This window comes from Caloenas nicobarica, chromosome 7, assembly GCF_036013445.1.
Source record: "Caloenas nicobarica isolate bCalNic1 chromosome 7, bCalNic1.hap1, whole genome shotgun sequence".
Taxonomy (NCBI): Eukaryota; Metazoa; Chordata; class Aves; order Columbiformes; family Columbidae; genus Caloenas; species Caloenas nicobarica.
The window spans coordinates 1,099,224-1,121,968 of NC_088251.1; the positions used below are offsets into that span (position 1 = coordinate 1,099,224).

At 46.0% G+C, this 22,745-nt stretch overlaps 1 protein-coding gene across 1 annotated transcript in view; it reads left to right on the forward strand.

Annotated features, from left to right (window-relative positions):
* TCERG1L (transcription elongation regulator 1 like) overlaps positions 1–22,745 on the forward strand; it is a 75,687-nt gene that overhangs the window by 33,261 nt on the left and 19,681 nt on the right. Inside the window, exons 5-7 of the mRNA XM_065639349.1 lie at positions 11,825–11,947; positions 20,349–20,443; positions 21,804–21,892. Of these exons, the coding sequence (XP_065495421.1) occupies positions 11,825–11,947; positions 20,349–20,443; positions 21,804–21,892 (307 nt within the window). The remainder of the gene's footprint in view (positions 1–11,824; positions 11,948–20,348; positions 20,444–21,803; positions 21,893–22,745) is intronic.

Below are 22,745 nucleotides of genomic sequence, written 5' to 3' on the forward strand. Positions count from 1 at the left end.
GGATCCCTTTCTTTTAATCCTTTTTTGGCACCTTAGCAGGTCCCTCGTTTCATTTGCTTTCTGTTGCTGATTTGTTTCTTCAGGCAGATCTTTAAGAAGTGATAACTTCAGTCTGAGTGCTTGCTCGTGTTGATGTCAGCCCAGTCTGCACAAAACAGTGTAAAATGGGAAGCAGTTTGGGGAGGCTTGTATCTACAGTTTTATTTTGCATATAAACATCGAACCATTAAGATTTATGAGAAATTTATACGCAAGGATTGGATCATGACTGATAAAAAGCACAGAAACTTGTGTCAAGCCATATTATGAGCCAATGTTTTCCCATTTTTTAAAATATCCTTTTCCCAAAAGAAAGAGCTAGAGGGAAAGGAAGGTCAAAGACTCTGTCTCTTTTCTAGATGTGTCCGAAAATGCAGGTCCTTAAACCTTAGTCTATGTTGTAAATTTATGTCTAAGGGAGATTGTATCATGAGAAGCTTGTCCGCAAGTCAGATGAAATCGGATATGATAGTCCTGGCTCAAAATCCCATGGGAAATTAAGTCTTTCAAGGAAATCTAAGTTAGTGTGTAGGAGGACTTAAGGGTGGAAAGTCAATCTTTATTTTAACCGCAATGATGCCGTGGGTCGGTTTGCCAAGGGAAGACAAGGGCCGGCTGCTTTTTTTATTGTGCTGGAGTACTTCAACTCTATAAAAGGATGGAGAGAATGACTGGTATGAGATTCTGTTCCGATTTTATGAAGGCTGAAGACTTATCAGGGACCCTGGAAGGTCACCATCCTGTCAATGGATCACCTGTACAGGTGCCCAGGTCTCCGTTGGGTGAATTCTGGGACTTGCCAACCAAAGACCCTCCCCAACCACTTCCCTGGAAAATCCAAATATGAAAAAGATTATTGAGCTTTCTTGTGGAGTGCAGGGAGGAATCACAGTGTGTTAGAACTGCTCTCTGGCCGTTGGCCGGCGGTGGAGGACTTGGGTGGGTTCCCCAGTTGAAATGTGCTGCGGTCAGAGGAGTGAGTTGTAGGAACTAAACAAAAAGAAATATTGTTTGTTTTGTGAGCCACATAATAAATGTACACATTTGTGCTCATCCTGAGTAAGGATGTTCTCATTCAAAACAAACAGATACTTATTTTCTCTACTTTAACTGTACTTTGAGAGCTGAATCTATCTTCTCAAGCACCTTTTTCAGGCACCACAAGCATTTTCTATGCAGATTATCATGAAAATTCCCCATGTGCCTCTCCCGTTGCTCGGGGCACAGCTGCGTGGACGTGATCCCTGAAATTCTCTCATTACATGCAAGACGTAGAGGAAAATATTTTCCAATGATCTGTTTCTTATGCAGGAGTCACTTGGCAGCCTGGCTCTCACAAGTGTAACAGAGCATGGTCGTAATGAAATGTAAATATTTTCCAAACATGGGGCCTGTTCTGTCAGGAGATGGACCCTTGGCGATAAAGGACGATAAAACAAGGCTTTCCCAAAGCGAGATAATTCGGCGGCCGTGGGAGGGGATCGCTTGTCCCTGATTGCTGTGTCTGTTGGCCGGTGAGTGTGCAAGGAAATAGGCAATTACCTCCGTCTGCAACGCTCTGACCCAACGAGGGCTGCTTTCCTATGGGTTTACGCGTCATGGTATTTAAACAAGTGCAACCTTCAAGAGAAGCTTTTTTGACATTCAGAGCACTTCCCTTCCTTGTGGATACTCGGGTGCTTATGAAAAGATGAGGTTTTGCTGTCGTCGTCTTTCAGTCTGAGCACTTGGAGCATCCCTCCTCCTCCCTGCTGTTCCTGAACTGTCTGTTCGGTCCATGAAAAGCCAACTTTTCAGATTCGTACAAAAGCTACTTGTAATTTCAGATGTATTTGTGGTGCAACATGGGTATGTTTGGGGAAATCTCCCCTGAACAAGAAGGTACGATGGAAAACTTGGTTTCTGCAGGAGGCAGGTGAAGGAGCCTGGAGCCGTGCTGGGGCAGCTCCAGGTGATGGAAGCTCATCAGTGAACAGCTCGTTAGTGACGTGGAGGGATGAAGGGCTTTGGGCTGGCGCTGTTGGCAGCTGGGTCCTCGGTGCAGCCGTCGTACTTCTGTTCAAAGCTCTGTATATGTGTCTGTACCAGAGCTCCGTAGGCTGGAAGTCGGGTTGGGGAGGGAGGGATGCGGCGCACAGGGGTTTTGGGGATGCTGCTGGGGCTTTGCTGCCACAGTTACCTTCGAAACCTGTTCCAAGGCAAACAACTGTAATTGAGTAGCTGGAATTTCTTTCTTCCATATTAATTAAACAAGTATTCATGATGCCATATTAACTGAATTCTGGTGTAAAGGTGGAAAAATGAGTGTATCCTTTAGAAAAGACTGGTGATAGTTTTCCATATTGCCTTTCAGCTATAGGGTTATACATGCACACGTGGATATGTATATCTGTCTGTCTGTCTGTCTCTAGTTACATGTGTCATGCTACTATTTTTCATTTAACCAAAGACTGGAAATTCTATACTAATTCTCTGACCTCCTTATGGGGCAATTTACTAATCTGGTGGAATAGTAATGAGGTGACTAAGCTTTTACGCTATCCATTTTTAACTAAAAAAAAAAAAAATTCTGTGTCAAGATTCCTAAGCCAGCTAATGCTTATTGCTGGGATGCCCCCGAGTCCCTTGTGTCTGTGCCAGGTGCTCCCGTAACGGGCTGAGAGTTTTTCCTTTCTAACCATACATTCATTCTGGTGTCACTCTCCAACCTCATCTCATTGCCGTTCTTCCGTTTTCCATCCCAGGTCGTTGAATATGTTATTTTTGCTACTTTCCAGAACAGTAGCAAAATAGATCTTCAATAGGAATTTCTTTTTTTTTTTTTAAATTTAAAACCAGGAAAACTCAAACAAAAATAAAACCACGGGAAACCCGGACTATAAACTGCAAAGCAATCAGGGTGGTTCTGCCAAAACCAATGATGCTGCCAAAATTTAAAGTGTTGTTTCTATTTGGATAGGGGACTATACAAGTTGTGATTTATAGAATCCTTCTCCATTTTCCTCCCAGCCTACACAAGCGGTCCGTGGGCCGTACAGCTGGGTCAGGGCTGTCCCTCTTAATGGCGGAGCTGTACACATCTGCTGCTGCAAACCAGACCATATTGAGGCAGTTTTATGGTCCGTGCTCAGAGAGGTCCCTGCTGTGCCAACCGCCTTCCCAGGGGTTTCTCCTCACCACCAGCCCTCCCGTTCTGCGTTAGTTATGAACCAGTAAATGTTTGGTTTGGCTTTGGCTTCCAGTTCAGCCCCGTTCACTGGAACAAGAGAAATCTGGTTGCAGATCAGGCACCGTACGCTTCTATCGCATGAGGAGGAGGGAAAAATGAGGGTGAATCCAGCACCATCTCACCCGGTAACTGGGGAGGAAGGTCTGTGCCTTACATGGGGTTTGGGGAAAATGTGCTTTATAAACTCCCATTGTAAATGCTGTTCATACATGGCCTGTCCTTCTCTGTAAGCGAGTGAACAAATCCTGCTTGCATCTCATTGTTAATTTTGCCACGGTTTCTCTCTGGTTTCCCACTGAGCAGTAAAGCCGGCAGAAGAGAAGGCTCTGGGGAGTCCGTATTGTGTCCCTTCGGTATTTAAAGGGGCTGTTAAGGAAGATGAGGACAGACTTTTTAGCAGGGCCTGTTACGACCCTGAGGGTGGTGAGAGCCTGGCCCAGGTTGGCCAGAGAGGTGGTGGCTGAACCATCCCTGCAGACATCCCAGGCCAGGCTGGACGGGGCTCTGAGCAACCTGAGCTGGTGCAGATGCCCCTGCCCATGGCAGGGGGGCACTGGGGAGGTCTCTCCAACACAAGTCCTTCTGTGATTCTAAGTCACGGGGCCATCAGGACATTCCGGGTGAGGGAGCGCTCAGCAGTCGCACGCAGGTACGCACGGTAAATCACCATTACCCCGTGTAACTACTTTCCTGGTAGATACCAGGGAAAATTCCAAACAGTGATTGCTATTTTCCCTCCCATCTTCTGAATTTTGATGGCTGTGTCCTCTGTGCATTCCTACATAGCAATTGCTATGTATCATTGCAATATACTGCAGGGTGCTGGAGGTGGGGACAGGCAGGGTTTGCTCCACCAGGCTCCAGTGAGACTCTGATCCTTTTACTGGTTTAAGCTGGGGGTGGGAGGGAGGGCAGGGCAGCCTTCGACAAAGCTTTTAGCAGCCGGGCAGTGTCTGTGCCGCTGAGCTTGGGACTTTTCTTGCAAGGATTCCCCCGCAGCACCTTAACAGACCAGGGACGGAGCCTCTGCTCAAAAAACACGACACGTTTTGCACTCTGAAGCAAAAGGAAGAGGATAATCAGATTCAGAAAGTGCTGAATATGTTTTAATGAGCGTACCTGGGCCTTTCAAAGAAGAGCAAGGGAAGAGAATTCAGCAGAGGTGGCTTCTAGGCAGCCCGGGGTTCAGCCGACTGCAAATAGCCTTGAGGAAAAGTGTGGGGTGACCTTGAGGAGGTAGAAGCAGAGCCGAGGGGCTGAATGTGGCTGGAGGAGTCTGCATGGCTTGCAAAAATCGATATTTTTTTTGTTACTGTTCAATTCCTCCTTTGTTCAAGCAGAGAGACTTCTTTCAGCCTTCGCAAATAAGCAGTATCGCCCCAAATTACCTAATCATGATGGATGTTGCTTCTGAAGGAAGCAAGTCCCTGGGCCCTGATCTTCACTAGCTTCTGGGGTCATAAAATGATAACAGCAATAATAAAAATAAATTGATGTGTTTCTGTGTCTGACTCTGTTACTGGCTATTAGACACAGCAATTGAAATTACTAATTTCATTGCATTCCACTTTGCAATAGTAAACTGCGTGGTTATGTTTCAGGAATTTTTACAAACTAATCCTCCCTGTCACTGACAACAGTTTGGCCAGACCAAGATGAGCAACGGGGGGTCCCCACGGGGAAAACAGGGTGACAGGTGTCGCTGTCACCTTGTCCTGGCAGAGCTGGTGACAATGCCATTCACATGGGTGAGCGTCCCTGGGGCTGGGAATGGGCACACAGCTCCAAAGTAGTGTTTCAGTAATGAAAGAATTGGACCAGACACAGATTTATTCTGTTTCCTTGTTACGGAACCGTCCTGCCGTGGGCTCCCAGCCTCTCTGGCAGCAGATGGACTGCACCTCGCTGCTGGGCTGGGTTTGGCCGGCTCCTGCTGCTGCATCTGGCCCGACCTGCTCAATCCTGGTTACACAGTCTTTAGCTTATTATCTTATTTTTTCAAGATTTTGAACTTTACCCCTGCTTCTTTCACTCAATTCAAGTCCGAATCCCACAGGAGACGTTAGAGAGACAACAGAAATGAGTTATATGTGAAATGCCGTCAAAGGTTTTTATAAGCAAGCTGTGGTTTCCCTGCAGCATCGTGCATTGGATTTTCATTCCCCGTAGTTGGCTGCAAACCTGCGGCAGCAGCCGCCTATTGCAGGCATTTCTCAAGTTGGACAGGGCTGCGTGTAGTGCCCGCCAGCAAATCCCTCTCAGGCTCAGTGCCTCAGACAGCCAGGAGCGGTTTGTAAATCTGGTCAGCACCGCAGTGACGAGGTGATGTGGACACCGTGTTGGGCAAAGGCACCTTTCCCTCTTACCTGTCACGGTGTCCGTGTGTCACAGTGTCCGTGTGTCACGGTGTCCGTGCGTCACGGTGTCTGGTTGCAACGGCTGTGTCCACACAGCAGGGCAGCACCTGCCAGGGACGGGACGGGGCTGGACGTGCCTGCCCTGCAATATAGACGTGCTCGTTAGGGATCACCGTATTGCTCATCTGCTTATTTGCTGTTCCTTCCAGCAGTTCCCAGGAATTTGGGTGTGATTCCTTCACAGTTTAATGCTTTTCTTTAAACCAGTTTTGCAATTTTTAAGTGTTACAATGATTTGATTACTTTTGAATGAGACATATATATATATATATATATATATATATATATATATGTAAAAATGATCTTGATCCCATTTGCTGGTGACCTTTTGGCTGCACGGTGTTCAGGGCAGGGCCAGAGGAACAGATGAACAGCTGAGCATCCTCGTGCCCTTCGGCTGGACCAGGGACGAAGGGCAGGGTGGGAGGGGATGGACAGAGCTCTGTAAGGTCAGGGGAGATGTGGGATGTGTGAGTGTCACCCTCTCACAAAGACATGGAGACATCAGGTGTTAAACAAGGTGTAGAGTATTTGGAACTCCTTCTTAAAGAGTCTTGTCAATGCAAAAGCCGCTGTGTGGTTTTATCTTGATGGGTGCAAAAGAGTTACTGGGGACATTAGTGGACAAAGAAAAGCCTGTTTGGGTTTGTTCAGTTCTTTGAGCCATGGATATTTGAATGGTTGGAAGAGTGTCCTATTGAAATATTATGCTATCTCTGTGCTTTTTTCTGACACCTTTTCCCTGTCACTGTATCCTTGCTCCATTCCTGCACTCTTCCCACAGCATTTACTGTTGGCTGTGGCTGGGAGCTGGACCTTTGCTTAAATTTATTGTTCTTACAGATACACATTTTTGTTTCATATTTGTGAATTAACCCTTCCAAACCAGGGCTCTCCATGCAGCCAACAGCAGTTACCCATTTGCAGCACCCCTGGTACATTTGTGGCTGTTTCTCAGATGTGTGCAAGGGTTGTTTCTTTGCTTTGTTGTGCTTTCTCTTAATTTGATGTTATATCCCATTAGATTACTAATAGGTGCTCCATCCTTTGCTGAATGCAGATTTTAGTCTTAAAAATGCACAGAAGCCAGGAAAATTTTGAATAAAATTCTGACCCTTGGCAGACAAGGGAGGGTTTGATGTGCTCAGTGCCGGAATTTCTCCTCTTGTCTCTGAAATGGGTTTTACAGCCCTGTGTTCACCCGCTGCACAAGTTTCTACATATTCAGGGTTATTCTCAATAACGAATAAGGAGCTGATGGCAAGTTTGTGAGTAATGTGCTCTGCTCCCAAAGCTGTTGCTTTCTGTAGGTACTCACCATAAAGGGAAAAAGCAGCTATATCTGCTGCTGGGAGGAAAGCTCTTTAGAGTGTTCAGATTCAGTATTAGCATTTTATATCATATTTATAGGTTGTCTCCTGCTTTAGGAGTTGGTTGGATTTTGTTTAATTTTTCCATGCAGAATTGGAATTTTTAATAATGGTAGGAAAATGACAAACCACAAACCTGCCCAACATCAGCATCGCCTTGCGGGTCCCTCTGGAAGTGCCAGGTAAAGCCTTTCCCCAGCAGAGCCAGGCCACTGAATATTTAATACCCTTTGTTAATACCTTCTCATTACATTTCAATTTGGATGTAAAAAAAGAAGAATTGCTTCTCACATTTGACTTAGAAATCAGCATATATTGGAGTACCTGCTGAGCCGCTTATTGAGGGTGGGATTTTCGCTGTTGCATCAGCGACTTAAAAGTCAACAAAATAATACCGTTAATGGCTTTTCTGCTCTTTGGTCATGGGCGCACTTTTGAAAGTTACATTCTTGGGCTTTACACCAGGTTTTTAAGACCTATTCCTGGCTGGATTATTTCAGGTGAAACGGGACTAATGTTCTTAAAAATGCCTCTGGTTTATATTACTCTTTAACCATCTAATCCAACTGGTACAGAAAGACTGCTTCAATGAAATGTGTTTTTCATGTTTTTGAAACAAGTAGGTAACTACAGGCAAATATGAAGTATGTCATAAAAGGTGGGAAAAGATTAACGGAATAGGGATATTTTTAGGCATATGAAAACCATGCTGGTTTTGGAATGAGAACCTCGGTGCTTTTTTCAGGGCTGAATGGGATGGCAGCGCAGGTTGGGCCATTTGTGAGGCAATCTTACAAACGACAGTGTTCAGTAACGCATTAAGATCTTTTGTTGCATGGCATAAAGAGTGGCTTTGCAAGAGGCCAGTGAGTTGCCGGAAGAAAAGCTTTGATTCTGTGCCCATAAAGCTCCACAAAGAGACTAGTGCTGACTTGTAAGATTAGGCCCATGCTATGGATATTTTCCATATGAATATGTTAAAATAAACGATGTGGCCTCTGTTCTTTTGAGCACAGTGCTGTTAAAGACTCCTTGAATCACAGCGAGGAAAATTAGGTTTAAACCCTTGCTGAACTGCTAACCTGAACAAGAATAGCTTTAACATAACGATGTTGGAAGTGCCATGGTTTATTTGGGAAAGGTAAGAATTAGAATTTAACAGCAGGAGAGTTCCGCTGCCGCCGCCAGCTGCTGGTTGTCATGTTATTTTGCCCGTGGGCGTCGTGACTCCCCTTAAAGCGAGTCGTTAACGTCCAGTGGTGTGTAATGGAGCGATGAGAACCCAGGGGTCTGTGGAGGCACGGAGAGAACGTTCATAAAGAACAGTTTGGCCCTAAAAATCTGTCCTGACCCTTTCAACCGGGTCATGAGCATCAGTCATAGATCTGCTCCCTCTCCTGAGGTCTGTTGTGGCCACGAGCAAGTAGAGGAGGGAGCTGGAAACAGCAGTATGGTATGGGGTAAAAAAAGATATAGGCTTTAAATACTGTTTGCTGGAAATAACGAAGGTGGAAAAGTTAGTTGTCTGTTCTTGGAATAATCTGCTATCTAATTTAATTGACTGGTGGTGCATGGCTGGCAATAGTGGTTTCTGCTGGAGGGGAGGCAGCCGAGCCTCTGACACCCAGCCCTGCGCGCTGTGCCCATCATCAGGGGTGCGAATCAGCATCCGCTCCTCAGGGATGCAAATCAGGGCAGCGTCATCACTCGCAAGAGGATCTTCAGATTTCTGAACCTTCCACTCATGTGCTTTTGTCCTCCTTTGTCCTTGGAGTGTCCTCATTGAGACGTAGGGTGCTTGTGTTTGTAAGTGACAGTAAAATGCGTCTGTGCTCGAAATAATCTTAAAAATGGACAGATGTTCTCAAAATGCCAGTCAGGGCTCCTTGGCTCTAGCAATAATCAGAAACTTCCTAGAAAACATCACTTTCATCCTCCCCCTCCTCAGTATTGTTTTATAGTCAAATTTGCCTAAACTTCATAATAAAATGCTCAGAGTGCGTGTGGGTGGGTGTTTGGTTCTTTACAGTTCGTGTTTAGGTGTTATTGCAGCCCGGGTTGTGTTCAGTTCAGACTGAAGGGTGATATCGCGTCATGGCATTAGACTCAATCCTCAGAGTTTATTTGTATTCCAAATCCATCAGTTGCAAATACTGCTTTTTATGAGCACAAAGAACTAGAAAGCATAAATATTTATTCCTTAAAGGTTAAGATTGCCTTAAATCATTCAAGCTTATTTGGTGAGCATCAAATGTAATTAAACTAAGCAGTTGAACTTGATCTGCATGTGTGTATACATATATATGTATATATATGTATATGTATATGCTTGACTCCAATAGGCATGGAAGCTGTGAGCTAATTGCTTCCATCACATCCAAAGATGCACTGATAATTTTATTGTTCCTGGATGTGATAATAAATCAACGTAGAGAAGCAGCTGAAATTATATAATGGGAAGTCATGTTTCAACATGCAGCATCCACCGCGGTAACGAAATAAGCAGAGCTCATCTCAAGTGATGTATGTCTTACTATAGGGAGATAATTAAGCATGTTATGAAAATTATTCCAGTTTTAGGTGTAGAGGATTGCTTGTACACTGAAATTCATGTGCATACCTTAATGTATTTGGATTTGTTGTTATCTTTAAAGACGGTCATTTTGGTTAAATTCAGGGTAGGTGCATAGCCTTTTCCAGGTATGTTGTTGTAGACAACAAGACATTCATGTGCACGTACCTCACCGAGACGAGATGATGAAATACGATTTTATTTTGTATGTGATGACTCTGAAAGCAATAGGATGAAAGTATCTTTCTTTGTTGTCATTAAAATTAATTGGAAAAGCCAAAGAAAACAAAGCAACTCTTGTTCTGTAAAAGATTATGAATGGAATTAATTGTGTAGTAGTGTACAGGTAAGTTGCAGATGGAAATCCTAGCTGAAGAGATGGTCTCCAAGGATATAGAAAGCAGAATTTCAGTCCATTTGTGTGTTTGTCCAGCTGGGCATCTCCGTAAAACCAGAGGGGCTGTTGTGAGTCTGCTCTTGCAGGGATTGCTCCGTATAATTGGAGGCATCTTGGACTCCAGTGCTGGAATTGATGGTTCCTCAGCGTTTCTTTGTATCCAGAGAGCTCATCAAAGTTAATAGTTTTGCCAGGGGCTTTGACAGAAGCAGAAAAAAGAAACTGTCGTTGCCTGAGGTCCGAACGTCAGCTCAAGCTGGAAAATGGTTCAGTGTCTTGTTAGAGATGGTCAAGTTATGAGCGCTTCCCCTTACGTTATTGTGCTGTAGGGAGCACAACAAACATCACACTGACCTGTTCCTCTTCTGTAAATGCTTTATTTATCGTTCTTTCTTCAAAGGAAATACAGATCAAATTTATCGTACCTTGCAGGGTAATTGCTGTATCGTGCTGCTGATCGTGTCGCGCAGGAATTTCTCTTACCCTGACTTAATGGGGGGGGCGGGGAAGGGGAAATACTAAAAATACCCCCCTTTTGAAGGTGTCGTGCCTTTTCAAGTGCCTGTGGCAGGTGCATCGAACATCTGTGGCTGCCCGAGGGGAAGGTCCCTCTGCCCCGGCTCTGCTGGTCGCTGAGGAGGTGGCACCCGCCGGCGGGGTCGCAGCCCACACCACACCCAAGACTCTATTCAAGGAAGGAAAAGTGACCTTTTTAATAATAAAATATTGTTATAGTTGCAGTCCGAAAAACGACCAGCGCCCTGTGTTGGTGAGAGTTACGATTGGTCTGCTTTGGTACCTGGAATCGGAGAAACGAAAATCAATGAAGAGGTTTATAGCGTGCGAGTGAGTTTTTATAGTAGTGAAGGTTTCAGAAATGACCTTATTACTGCAAAATGCAGGCAACTTGGGATGAGAAGGGTTTGACAGCTCACGAATAGTCAGTGAAACAAAAGGGCAGTAAATTGTGCAGCTTGGATCGTGCTTGGGAAATATGATTTATTGCCAGGTCTGCCTTAGGCGAGGGCTCTGTCCCCACCGCCAGCTCCGATTTGAAGTGGTGGCTTCTAAACTGGGTGTGCAGACAGCTGGTGGGACACCCGAATTCACGTCTGCAATGAGATGAGGTGGTTTGGGTCTTTCCATTTCTGAAAAAAGGTTCTGTGTCTAAATGTACAGCTAATGGGAAACTGATGCTCAAGGTTTGGCCTCAAATTCAACAATAGCCAGGGATTCTCAAGGATTAAGTAAACTGGTTTAATTAGCATAGTTTTAGCAGCAGACCTGGATTAGTACTCTATCATGAATAATGTATGGGAGCAATTTAGTGATTTTTCTGTTTTGTGATTTTTCTGAGCAGACTGTGATTCCCTTGGATAAAGCTGCTGGTTTAAATTATCGGCAAAATAATTTCCCATGGCTGGAGTGAGACACAAAGAGTTTGTGATGAGTAACAGTAGAAACTGGAGGTGTGTTATTTAGTCTTAAATAAGAAAACTGATCTTGCTGTAATCTGCTCTGAAAGCATTAATATATCCTTGCAAATTCTTATTTTGAGGGCCATGTTTTTATTAATTTAATATTGCCACTGGTGTGTATTTGCTGAGAATCAAGGGACGTCACGGCCAGATGAGACCAGTGATTCAGCTAAACACAAATCCTGTTGCTTTAACCATGCAAACGGGTATGGGGAGGTGAAGGGAGCGTTCTGAGAAATACAGCTGGGAAAAAAAGTGAGTTTTTAAAGGCATTTTTATTTACTTGAGGAAAAAAAGAGGTTTTCTTGTGGTTTGCCTGCAGGTTCTGCCTCCAGACTGGATGCTCACGTGGGTCCTTTGATGCCGACACAAGTGACCCGGGTCACGGCTCTGTCACCAGCGGTGACGCTCGTGGCAGCCAACCTGATGGATCAGACACTAACAGGTGGGTTTATGTTTCCATATACTGGTCATATCTCTGGAGCATATGTTGTAGATGGGCTTTCTTCCAACCAAACCACATGTTCCATACTACATGGAGATGGGGGGCCCTTAAAAAAATTGGATCAAATTTTTTATGACGTTCGCTTTAGCTAATTACAAGCGTATTCCAAGTGTTTGAGATCCTGTTGGCTCAGTCTGGCGATTGGCAGTAGCTTCGCATTTGATAAAACAAAAGGCACGTTTCTGAAAAGTCCTTGGGCTTTTCACTTCCCCTGCCGGTGGAATTCGTGAGCGTTACAGTGGCAACGTGATTATCTTTTGGGTGGTTTCTCCATGAAGCCTCGTTGGCTGGAGCCTCCGAGGATGCTTTGTGCTGTACCGTGTGGTAAAACCGGTTTATTCCTCATCATGGAAATGTCTGTGTGTTGTTGTGTGAGGAGGGGCAATGCTGTTCCCAAAGGCTGGAGGAAGTTTTGTGGCTCGATTTAGATCCACGTGTACGCTTTGCAAATCTCCATCAAAAAGCAATCAGATTTTGATAGGAAATTGGTAACATCTTTCCTCATAATGTGAAATCCCTCTTATGATGCTCTTGTCGTGAAGTTGGGAGCTGGGTTAATGGGCAGAGATGCTTCGATGGGGCTGGACAGGTTGTCCCTCTGCCGTGGGGAGGGGGTGCCAGCCAGCCCCTCAACGCACCTTCCCACGCGTGTTTCATGGGAAAACCTGGCGTTTGTCAGGAATTACTAGGTATCAGTTCAGGCGTGATTTATCTGACCCTTCACACCTAGAGATGAGAGCGGCTGTGGAGGTGTTGAAGAGTTAAAGATGAAGGTACTTGTGCTGTGTTTGTTCATGTACAGGTTTTTGGTATAGAAGCTCTCCCTCGTCCAGCTAAGCTGTTTCCTTCGTGGGTACCTCAGGGTCACCAGCTCTGCCCATGGCTGAGATAAAAGTTTCAGAAAGTATTTTTGGTCAGCTGTGGCAGGCAGATCCATCAGCAGAGCTGGAGGTTCCCTTTGCAGCAGGTCAGTCCGTACCTGTCCTGAACAAGATCCCCTGATTGAATTGATGTTGCTGAGTATTCCAGCTCTGTCTGGGAATTCCTGAAAATTTGATGATGTAGACACCTTAAAACTGAAGGAAAGTTCATATATGTCTCTTTTGACACACTTTAGGTGGAAGTTTCTTGTCTGGTTTGGTTTGCTTTTGGTTTAGACCTACTTCTTTCATCGCTTGTACAGTTACTGTGCTTGAAGACCATCATACTCCTCCTTAAAGTCTCCAAGCATTGCCTTGACTTGCTCTCCTGGCAGGAGCAAGTGAGATGGAGGAAATATTAAAACGGTTCAAAGAATGCAAGGACAGAAAGGTGAAGATTTGTGCTAGGATCGACTGATCTGAAGCTTGTTGAAAACTGAAATAGTGGTTTCTAATATATTTTGTATCAAACATATTTCATAGTCTTCTTCTTGGCAGACTTGACACAAAGACTCCTGATTTTATCTCTTATGCTGAATAAGGATTTGACTGTATAAAGCCTTTTGATGACTAGATAACTTCTGATGGTGAGGCCAACGTGATATTTGGTCAGTGTTGCCTATATCAAGTGGCTGTACAGTTGGGAGGCCATCAGTTTGGAAGAGCAATGTATTTATATGCATGCAAGTAATGTAAATAAGACAAACATTATATTTTTGATTCCAGCTTTCTCTTGAAACTATGAAATACCACCTTCTTCCCACTTTTGTCATCTTTGATTTGCTGATAACTACATTGAAGAGAAAAACGGTGGTTTCACTCGAGTATAGCATGGATTTTTCTTTAATGTTTTTGAGGAGATCATACTCTCTTCCAAAGGTTGCTGCAAACTGTCGTTACCTGCAGTGCGAAAACAATCAAAGTAAGAATCATAATTAAGAGCAAAAGACAGTAATAAAAGTGGTTTTGTGCATCAGCCTCAAAGTGCTACAGAAAAAAAAGCAAATGTGCCCTTTAGGATGCTGTTGGAAACACTGGGAACCTAACAAAGTCCTGGGGGTCACCAGCTCCCCCAGGCAGCGGGCGGTGGGGACTGGGGCTGAGCTGGCCCTGGCGCTGGGACCTTCTCGTGCCAGGGTGGCAAGTTCAAGCTCAGCAGCCTGCTCTGAACACCAGGTGGGCAGGTACGGTGGAAAGATGGTTGAAGAAGATGCCGTCCTCCAAGTTTGGTTTGGTTTTGTTATAGTTTAAAAGCTCTGGACCTTGAAAAATGTGTTCATTGAGTGTCTCCAGCCCAGGAGCACTGAAACACAGAGGCAGTTGTTTCCGAGAGAGGACTGGGACAGACAACTGGAATACCAACGTGTTAAGCCATGAATCTTACGTCTAGTATGTAGATGTACATATATATACACCTATATATCTACATACTAGGTGTCTAACGTACATATACAAGCCCGTGCCACCATGTTTTGCTGCCAGGACATGCAGTGGCAGTGTTAAGCCAGCACACAGACTTTCTGTGGCATGACAGGCATGCTTTCATTTTGCAATAATAGATAAGCCTTTCTTTGGCTTTGTTTCTAAAGAGAAAATTGGATGTTCAGTGGGGCTTGGCACAGCTGGATTTTTCTCATGACAACACAAAATCCGCCCTTCTCTGAAGACAAAACTAATAAATTTTTCTGTGTTTCTGCAGCAGGAGGAGTGAATTTTGCCATGGCCCTGGCTTCTAGTAAGCATTTATTTTTATATTGGAAGGTGGAAGAGTCCAGTCTCAACTACAAATCCGACTTGTTTGCATTACAGTAGATGCAAGAGAGGCGAAGCTGTAACCACCACCCTCGCAGAGCTCAGCATCATTTCCCAGATATGCAGAGCTCAGACCATTAAGTGCCTTGAAGGTCAGGGCCGAGATCTTGAGCTTGATATTTAAAAAGAATCACATGTGAAGAGCAGAGGAAGGAAGGTCAGCAAGAATCAGAGAAGTTCTTTGACTCAGAGCCTGGCTTAGCCTGGTCCAGCCTCGCAGAGCTGCAAAAACAGCTGGAGGGAGAGGCTGAGAAATGGTACAGAGGCTCGAACGAGGCGGAAATGCAAAAGTAGATGGAAATACCCAGTTGATGGGCATGTGGTAGCAGCTGCCTTGTGCTCGGGGAGGGAGGAAGTGAATGGATGGAGGCCCTGTGCTGTGCCTGGCATTGGTGGGAGCTGGTGCTGCTCTGCAGGCAGCGATGCTCGTAGGGATGCTCGTAGGGATGCTCATAGGGATGCTCGCAGGGATGCTTGTAGGGTTGCTCATAGTGATGCTCCTGTGGTGCAGCTCCATGGGACATGAGTGCATGGAGCCAGTCTGGGAGGTGGAATTTTACGCTGCCCTCCCTGCACTGTGTCTGAAGGAATACGCCAGCATAGTTTTTTTTCACCTTTTCTTTTTTTTTTTTTTTTTTTTTTTAAAGAAAGAAACTATTTTCAGGGTAGTGGCAAATAGCATCTATTGGGCAGCATTGGCTGTGTGCCTGAAAAGTCCAACAGCAAAATGAGTTTGTCCTTGAACTCTGCACCAGGCATACAGCCCGCGGCATGGTACAGCATATAGAGCATTTGTCCTTGTTATTCTGCTGTTCCCTGTGTGAATCTCCAGAAAAATAAAGGGGTGAATGGGAGGAGATGGCTGCAGAAGGAAGAAAGCACTGCTCAAGGAGATGTGCTAAGAGGGGAGATGGAGCGTCTGGCAGAGCACAGCGAAAGTGGTCAGGGCAGAAAACAGACCCTAATGAAAGAGTGAAATCCGGTGTGCAGGAGGAGCAGGATCTGGTGCCCTGAAACGGTGCTGATGGGCTGGAGGTGGGATCCGCATCTTTGGGAGGGGGCCACAGACCTGGCTGATGTAGCCAGTACTGAAATCCCACCCTGGGCTTGAGCAAGAACCAACAGGGGAGGAATTGTGAATCAGCCAGATACGGGTTTTGGGCAAATCTCAAAAAATGAAAGCAGTAAGGTTATGGGGAGGGAGAGAACTGACCTGCAGAGATACTGGTAGGATAATAAAAACCTGAGTTTTGAGATGTGTGGACTTGAAATAAATCCAATTCTTGAAACATTTTAAACTTATTTTCAAGTTAATGAAGGTTTGGCCTCCAGACACCTTTGCAAAACAAATGTTTATTGTCTCTTGTCCATTGCTTCTTGTGGCATGAATCTATCTTCCCTCTTCCTCTCTCATTCTTCTTTTAATAAGATATTTTTGATCATACACCTACATCCCCTGTGACATACCCAAGGTAGTTTTGCAACTTCACCTTTACTTTTCATACTGTGAATTATTCATGTCTCTCTACCTGCCATGGAGCCCCTGAGAAGTCTCTTTAATCAGACATCTTTATCCTCCTGTCTCCAGCGCATCCTTCGGCAGCATTACGGCAAGTGTGGGAACACAGTGTTAGTAATTACACTGCTAAGTTTACGGGCAAAAAAAGGCAGCATGATTATGTTAGAAATATGTTAGAAATAATTGTCAGGCTGCAGTTTAATTTATGCACTTAAGTTACAGAGGGGAGGAAAAAAGGTTAATTCATGAGAAAAGTGTAAACCTGAGCAAAAATGTGCACCAGTTGCCAGTGGAGGCTGAACATGCGTCTTGCTGGCTGTCCTTTCCCAGCCTGTGCTGAAGAGATATCTGTAATCATAAAATCATAGAATCGTAGAATAGTTTGGGTTGGACCTAAGAAGTCCCAGCGCTGGGCTGCAGGATGCTCAGGGGATGCTCTGTGGGATGCTTGACAGAATGATATGCGGGATGCTCAGGGGATGCTGTGCAGGATGCTCAGGGGATGCTGTGCAGGATGCTCAGGGGATGCTCTGTGGGGTGCTCAGCAGAATGATGTGCGTGCGGGATGTTCAGGGGATGGTGTGTGGGATGCTCTGTGGGATGCTCAGGGGATGCTGTGTGGGATGCTTGGCGGAATGCTGCGTGGCATGCTCAGGGTGCTCTGCGGGATGTCCTCTTCTGGAGCAGAGCAGGTCCATGAGCAGCGGCATGGGCTCCCCCCAACTCGTTTTTTGGGGGGCTCGGGCTCTCCCCAACACAGCAGCCCCAGCCTGGGGAGCGTGCTCAGCCCTGTTGTCACCCGGGGACCTCCGAGCTCCGGGGGGACGCTCAGCCTTGGATTAGTTTTCCCTTGCAGTTATACTTCAGGAAAATGGTCACGATGTTCAACTATAGCTATAAAAATAAATGACTTCTGATGTGCACAGTGCCTTTCAGGACTTCCTTTTGTTATTTTATTTTGACTTTTTTATCCCCATCTTATTTTATGTGTGCTGACTGTCCAAACTGTTGTGGAAGTGTATTTCCCATGTGAATGAACTGCGTGCTGCAGTTCCCCTCCATGTGCTGCGCCGGTGATGCTGTATTTGGAGCAAAAGCTCCAGCACCCAAGTCCCTCTCTGGGGCTTCACCTTTCCTGTTGGGATGGTGTGAGGGAGCTTTTCACAGGAGGTAAAACAGAGGTTGCCTCGGGCGTTGGCAGCGCAGAGCGTCTCCACACAGAAGATGCATCAAGTCAAACAGGAGCGAGAGCGGCTGTCTGTGCACAAGAGCCTCCCGCACCGGTACGTTCCTGCTCTGGGCTCTGAGCCAGGCTTCAGTTCTCAAAGAGCAAAGAGCAGCCGGCACAACAGCAATTACGCCATATGGCCTCAAACCGGAGCTGTGTGAGTGTGCGTCGGGTTCTCTCTCCTATTCTGTTTCTTCAGCGTCAGCTGTGGGAAAATCCTCTGCTGAATTTTGCTTGTGCAACGGTTTGTTTAAATCTGCCAATTGACATTTATATATTTGTATTAATGTTTGTAAAGCTAGGTAAACATGTTTTCTTGTTCCTCATGCATGTGTGCGTATGCATATACATAAATGAAAGATCTTGACTACTTCTTAAACCAACGTGATAAAGAAAACTATAAAAGAATCAACATTCTAATAATAATAAAAACCCTTTACCCTATGACTAGAGAAATAGAAAGAGAAAAAAGCAGAACTGGAAGAGGGGCTGATGTGATTTCCCTAGAAATCATAAGAACAAATAAATTCCCGGTCTGCTAAGCATTGTTTCCCAAGCGTGCTGCTCCATGTCCAGCTGCTCCGTGTTTGAGTGCCGGAATCCACACAGCAATTTGTTTGCGGCTGTTTTATCAGCAGTTGATTTGCCTTCCCGAGTTGTTGCTTCAGGGATTGTTTCATGGCAGAGGCAGAAGAATCGAGAGCTGGAGAGGCCAAGACATACTGTGCTGCTCAGCAGCGTTGACCTCAGAGGCTCCCAGCACATGGGTGGCTGTGGTGCCCTGAGCCCAGTGCCAGAGCCAGATGTGCGCCTGCAGAACATTGCCAGAGCCAGATGTGCATCTGCAGAATGTACCCGGAGCCAGATGTGCACCTGCAGAACATGGCCTGTGCCAGCTGTGCGCCTGCTAAAGCCGTCCCAAACCTGGGCTGTTCCAACTGCCTTTAAATTGCTGCAAAACCCATGACTTGCAAAGGAACATTTGCTGCAGAGAGGGATGTCTCGAAGTTCCTTTCATCCTCTACAAATGTGTTTCCAGAAGGCACCCCAATGGTGTGAGGACCTCGTCAGGAGGAGGCAGGCTGCACAGGACACGTGGCGCCTGCCGTGCCATGTGGGACGCTGCCCCAGCAGGCGGGGTGAAGCCAGTTCTAACTTTACTGTGTTCACAGACCGAGGTGCCCGGTGATGCTTGGATTCCTGATTAACATCTGTCTAGTGGAGAAAGATAAATTTAGAGACCCTTTTGATATGTATTTGCTGCTCCCTACTTGTAGCTCCTTTAATGTGGAAATTAATTGATATGGTTTGTAAATCTTCTTTTTCACTACCCATAAAAATTGAGTAAGTCTTCTTCTGAGAAAAATGACGTATATTTAAATTTTTATTATTGTGATATATTCCATAGTGAAGCAGAATCAAATGGCTGAGACTCCAGCCTTTTCCTCGGCATAGCTCCTGTTCTCTGTATGCCTATTCTGTAGTCTGAGTAAATTTAAAATTAATTGAATAGTATTTTGCCATGTGAATCTGCTAGGTAATATGCGGCGCTTGCAGTTTCTTGAACCTACTATAGCAAAGTTTTGATCTGTTGGGCAGAGAGAAGGTGCTCGGTACCACTTGGGCCGGACGCGGGGGTTACACTGTGGTTACTCGCGGTGTAACTCTCAGTACTGGTGGTACCAACCCGTCCTTGCAGCGTGTGGTTGCACTTGCTCCAGGGAGCGGGTGACAGTGCTGGCTGGGTGTGGGTTGGCTGTGGGTGCTGGAACTCTTCAGGCACAGGAATGCTTGGTTATGATCATATATTGTGGAGGTTTTGTCATAAATGAGTTGAAACGACATCATTATTTGCTGTTTAACTCTGCCTGAAGTTTGTTAAGGTTGAGATCCAAGCGCTGTGGCAGGGGGCTGTGATCGGGGTTTGCAGAATTTCATTTTGGGAGGAGCGCAGTGGGTTGCGTAGCCTGGGTGGCTGCGTGTCCCCAGCCGTACGTGCTCCGCGCCGTCCCCGTCCCCGCTCTGTCCCCAGAGCAAAGACCATGGCTGCGGGTGGGCAGGGCGGGTGGCAGGGGCAGCCAGCGCTCCCCTGGCACTGGTTAATGTACAGAGAATATACGTGCACCTGCCGCAGGTGGGATGGGCCAGGGAACTAGAGAGCACCTTGCTCAAACCCCCAAGTATGTGTTTTATGAGTAATGGAAGGATGAGACAATGAAAAAATCCTAAATAATATTTGTTTTATGAAAGTGTTTTTCAGCATTTCTTACTGTCCAAACTACATATTACTTATTGTTAGGCTTGTCTCTCGTACCTGCTGCCATTTTTGCCTTTCCTTACTGTCCCTTCTGGCCTCTCTGTTATCAAGACGTGCACATTGTGTAGCCAGCAGAACTCCAGTGTTCAGCACTGCAGGCTGGAGACGGCTGTGTGTAAAGGAGAGGAGCGTGTTCTTACAGATGCTTCCCGTGGAAATGCGATGAAACGCTCACGGGCGGTTCCTGGGGAGGTTAACCCGGCACACACCAGTGGCTCCTGGCTGGGGGACGGGGGGCTGGTGGCCCCCAGCCCTCGGGAGTGAGGCATGTCCCCTGAAAAAAGAGCTTTAGCTTCAGGGAAAGCAGGACGAAAAGCTCGGGGCGATAAAAACCTCACTCTATAGTGTATGAACGTGTCCCATTGACATACGGCATGGTCTTTAGAAAGGCGATCTGGTCCTCGGCACAGACATACACCTGTGAATAAAGGAGGTATAGAGAGGAGACTCGGAGCCACAAGGAGTGGTTTGTTTTTTCTTTGCCAGTTGTGGCTTGTTGGAAATGTATTTATTGCACATTGAAAAGAAATCCTTTTCCCTCACAGATAATGGCAAAGAATCGAGTAGACCCTCCTGCCCGCCGACCTTGATTTTACACGCAGAGAGGAAGAGTTCCCCCGCGGAGAGCAACGGTGATAAGGTCTGCGAGGGCATTTCTTCTTTATAAACCTTTTTATTGAGCTGCACAAATCGGAGGAGTCGGGATAAAGGGCTGTCCTCAGGCGGGAAGTGTGCTGCCAATGCGGGATTGTTTGCTACGGTCGATTTTTCAAGAGCTATCTGTTTAATTGGTCTGGAGCTCCGTCACTAGGGTGGCGGGGAGGGATGCTCACGGCTGGTTTGCTCCCCACGCTGGAGGAGAAGCGAGTCGATGCGGGGTGTGAGGGTGTCAACGTGGATTTGGGACACAGCCCGGGACAAACCGCGTGTGCTGAGATGCTGAAGCGCAGAAATGGGGTGTCTGGTTTTGTCAGGCTCCCTGCGGGGCTGGGTCGGCCCCCGCTCAGAGCCGGGGCAGCTCGCTGAGCCTCCTGCCGCTTATCGCGACATCGGCCCCAGGCGCAAGGAGGAACTTCTTCATGGCCCTCGCCTTTTTGGTGTTACTAATCTCACTGTGCTGGGCATTCCTGTAGCCCTCCTTTACAGATAATTGTGCGGCCCTTAAAAAAAAATTGGTAGGTGAATGTAAACGGGTAGCAAATAGTACATGAGACTTCCAGATGGGTAGCACTGTATGTGTGTAACTTCATTAGCTTTTTATAAAAGCTGAGGGAGGTTGTTCCTCCCCTTCTACTCTACCCTGGTGAGGCCCCATCTGCAGTACTGTGTCCAGTTCTGGGCTCCCCAGGTTAAGAAGGACAAGGAGTTACTGGAGCGGAGGGACACTAAGAATCTGAAGGATCTGGAGCATCTTTGTGATGAGGAGAGACTGAGAGAGCTGGGGCTGTTCAGCTGGAGAAGAGCAGCTGAGAGGGATCTGATCAGTGGGATCAATATCTCAGGGTGGGTGTCAGAGGGTGGACCAGACTCTGTTCAGTGGTGCCCAACGCCAGGGTGAGGGGCAGCGGGCACAGACTGAAGCACAGGAGGCTCCATCTGACCACGAGGAGAAACTTCTTTGCCGGGAGGTGCCAGAGCCTGGACCAGGCTGCCCAGAGCGGGTGTGGAGTCTCCTCTGGAGACATTCAAACCCGCCTGGACCGACCTGTGTGATCTGCTCTGGTGACGCTGTGTGAGCAGGGCTGGGCTGGGGGATCTCCAGAGGTCCCTTTGACCCCAACCAGTCTGTGATATCTGCTGATTTTTCATTTGTGAGATGACATTTTTATTATTTCCTCTTTATTTCGGCCATTCTCAAGGTAGCTGGTTGTTCATGAAGCCGCTGATGGAATAATGGCAATTAGTGTAACCCACTTCACGTTAGGGAGGGTGATTTGTATCACAATAACAGCCTTCTGCATGGGCTCTACTTGTTGACTAATCTCAATCTGTTTTTCAAGGATCATTCTTTTAAACTAGTGAATGAAGACGACAGCACATCAAATGGAAGCAAACCCGTGGCATCCACGCCAGTGCCAGGATCCCCATGGTAAGCAAATGCCATCAGACCTGCCATTCGGCGCTGCCATGTCCCTTGCCAAACACATCGGTGGTCTGGGACCTGGGGAAAATACCCGACCCTGGGTATTGAATAGCAATGCCAGGTTCCTGTTCCAGCTTCTGCTGGAGCTTTTCTTTGTTCATGATGGAAATACAAGATCTGCATTCTTGCTTTTTAGGGACAGATCCTCTTCCAGTTATTTCATTGCCAGTGGTTGACTCTTAGTGTCTTGCAAGATTAGAGTTGATCTCAGGTTGTATCAGTGAAAATAGGTTGTGTCTGATGAGCGGGGTTTCCCAACCATGTTCCCATTCAGGTAACCACATGTTGGGTAACTAAAGCTCTCATGTCATTTATAAATAGATAAAAACTTTCTTCACTTTCCATCTTGGATGGTTAACTAGAAGGATTTTTTTTACCTCCTTTACCCATGTAATAATTAGTTTATACTTAGTGGCTGACATGTATGGGATCTCTTGCTAAGGCGCTCCACGTAGATATCAGCCTTTAGTTGTTGTTGTCATATTAGTTCCATTTTGCAAACCAGTGTTGTAAGCACAATCCGATGTCCTACTTAATCTCAGCATCATAAAAATGAGATTTATATCATGTACATTTTTATCATATGCATTTATATCACATACATTTTTTTTCTGATGGGTTGAAACTAGATATGCAACACAAATTCCAGAAATCCTGAATTCACTTCAACCCCTTCCCACCCATATGGTGGCTCCCTGCTTCTGTGGGACCCATGGTTGATGCCATCACCAAACACCTGTCAGAAGTAGCTAAACTATAATTTTGAATGGCAGAAAAATTTTCAGGAATGTTACCAAGC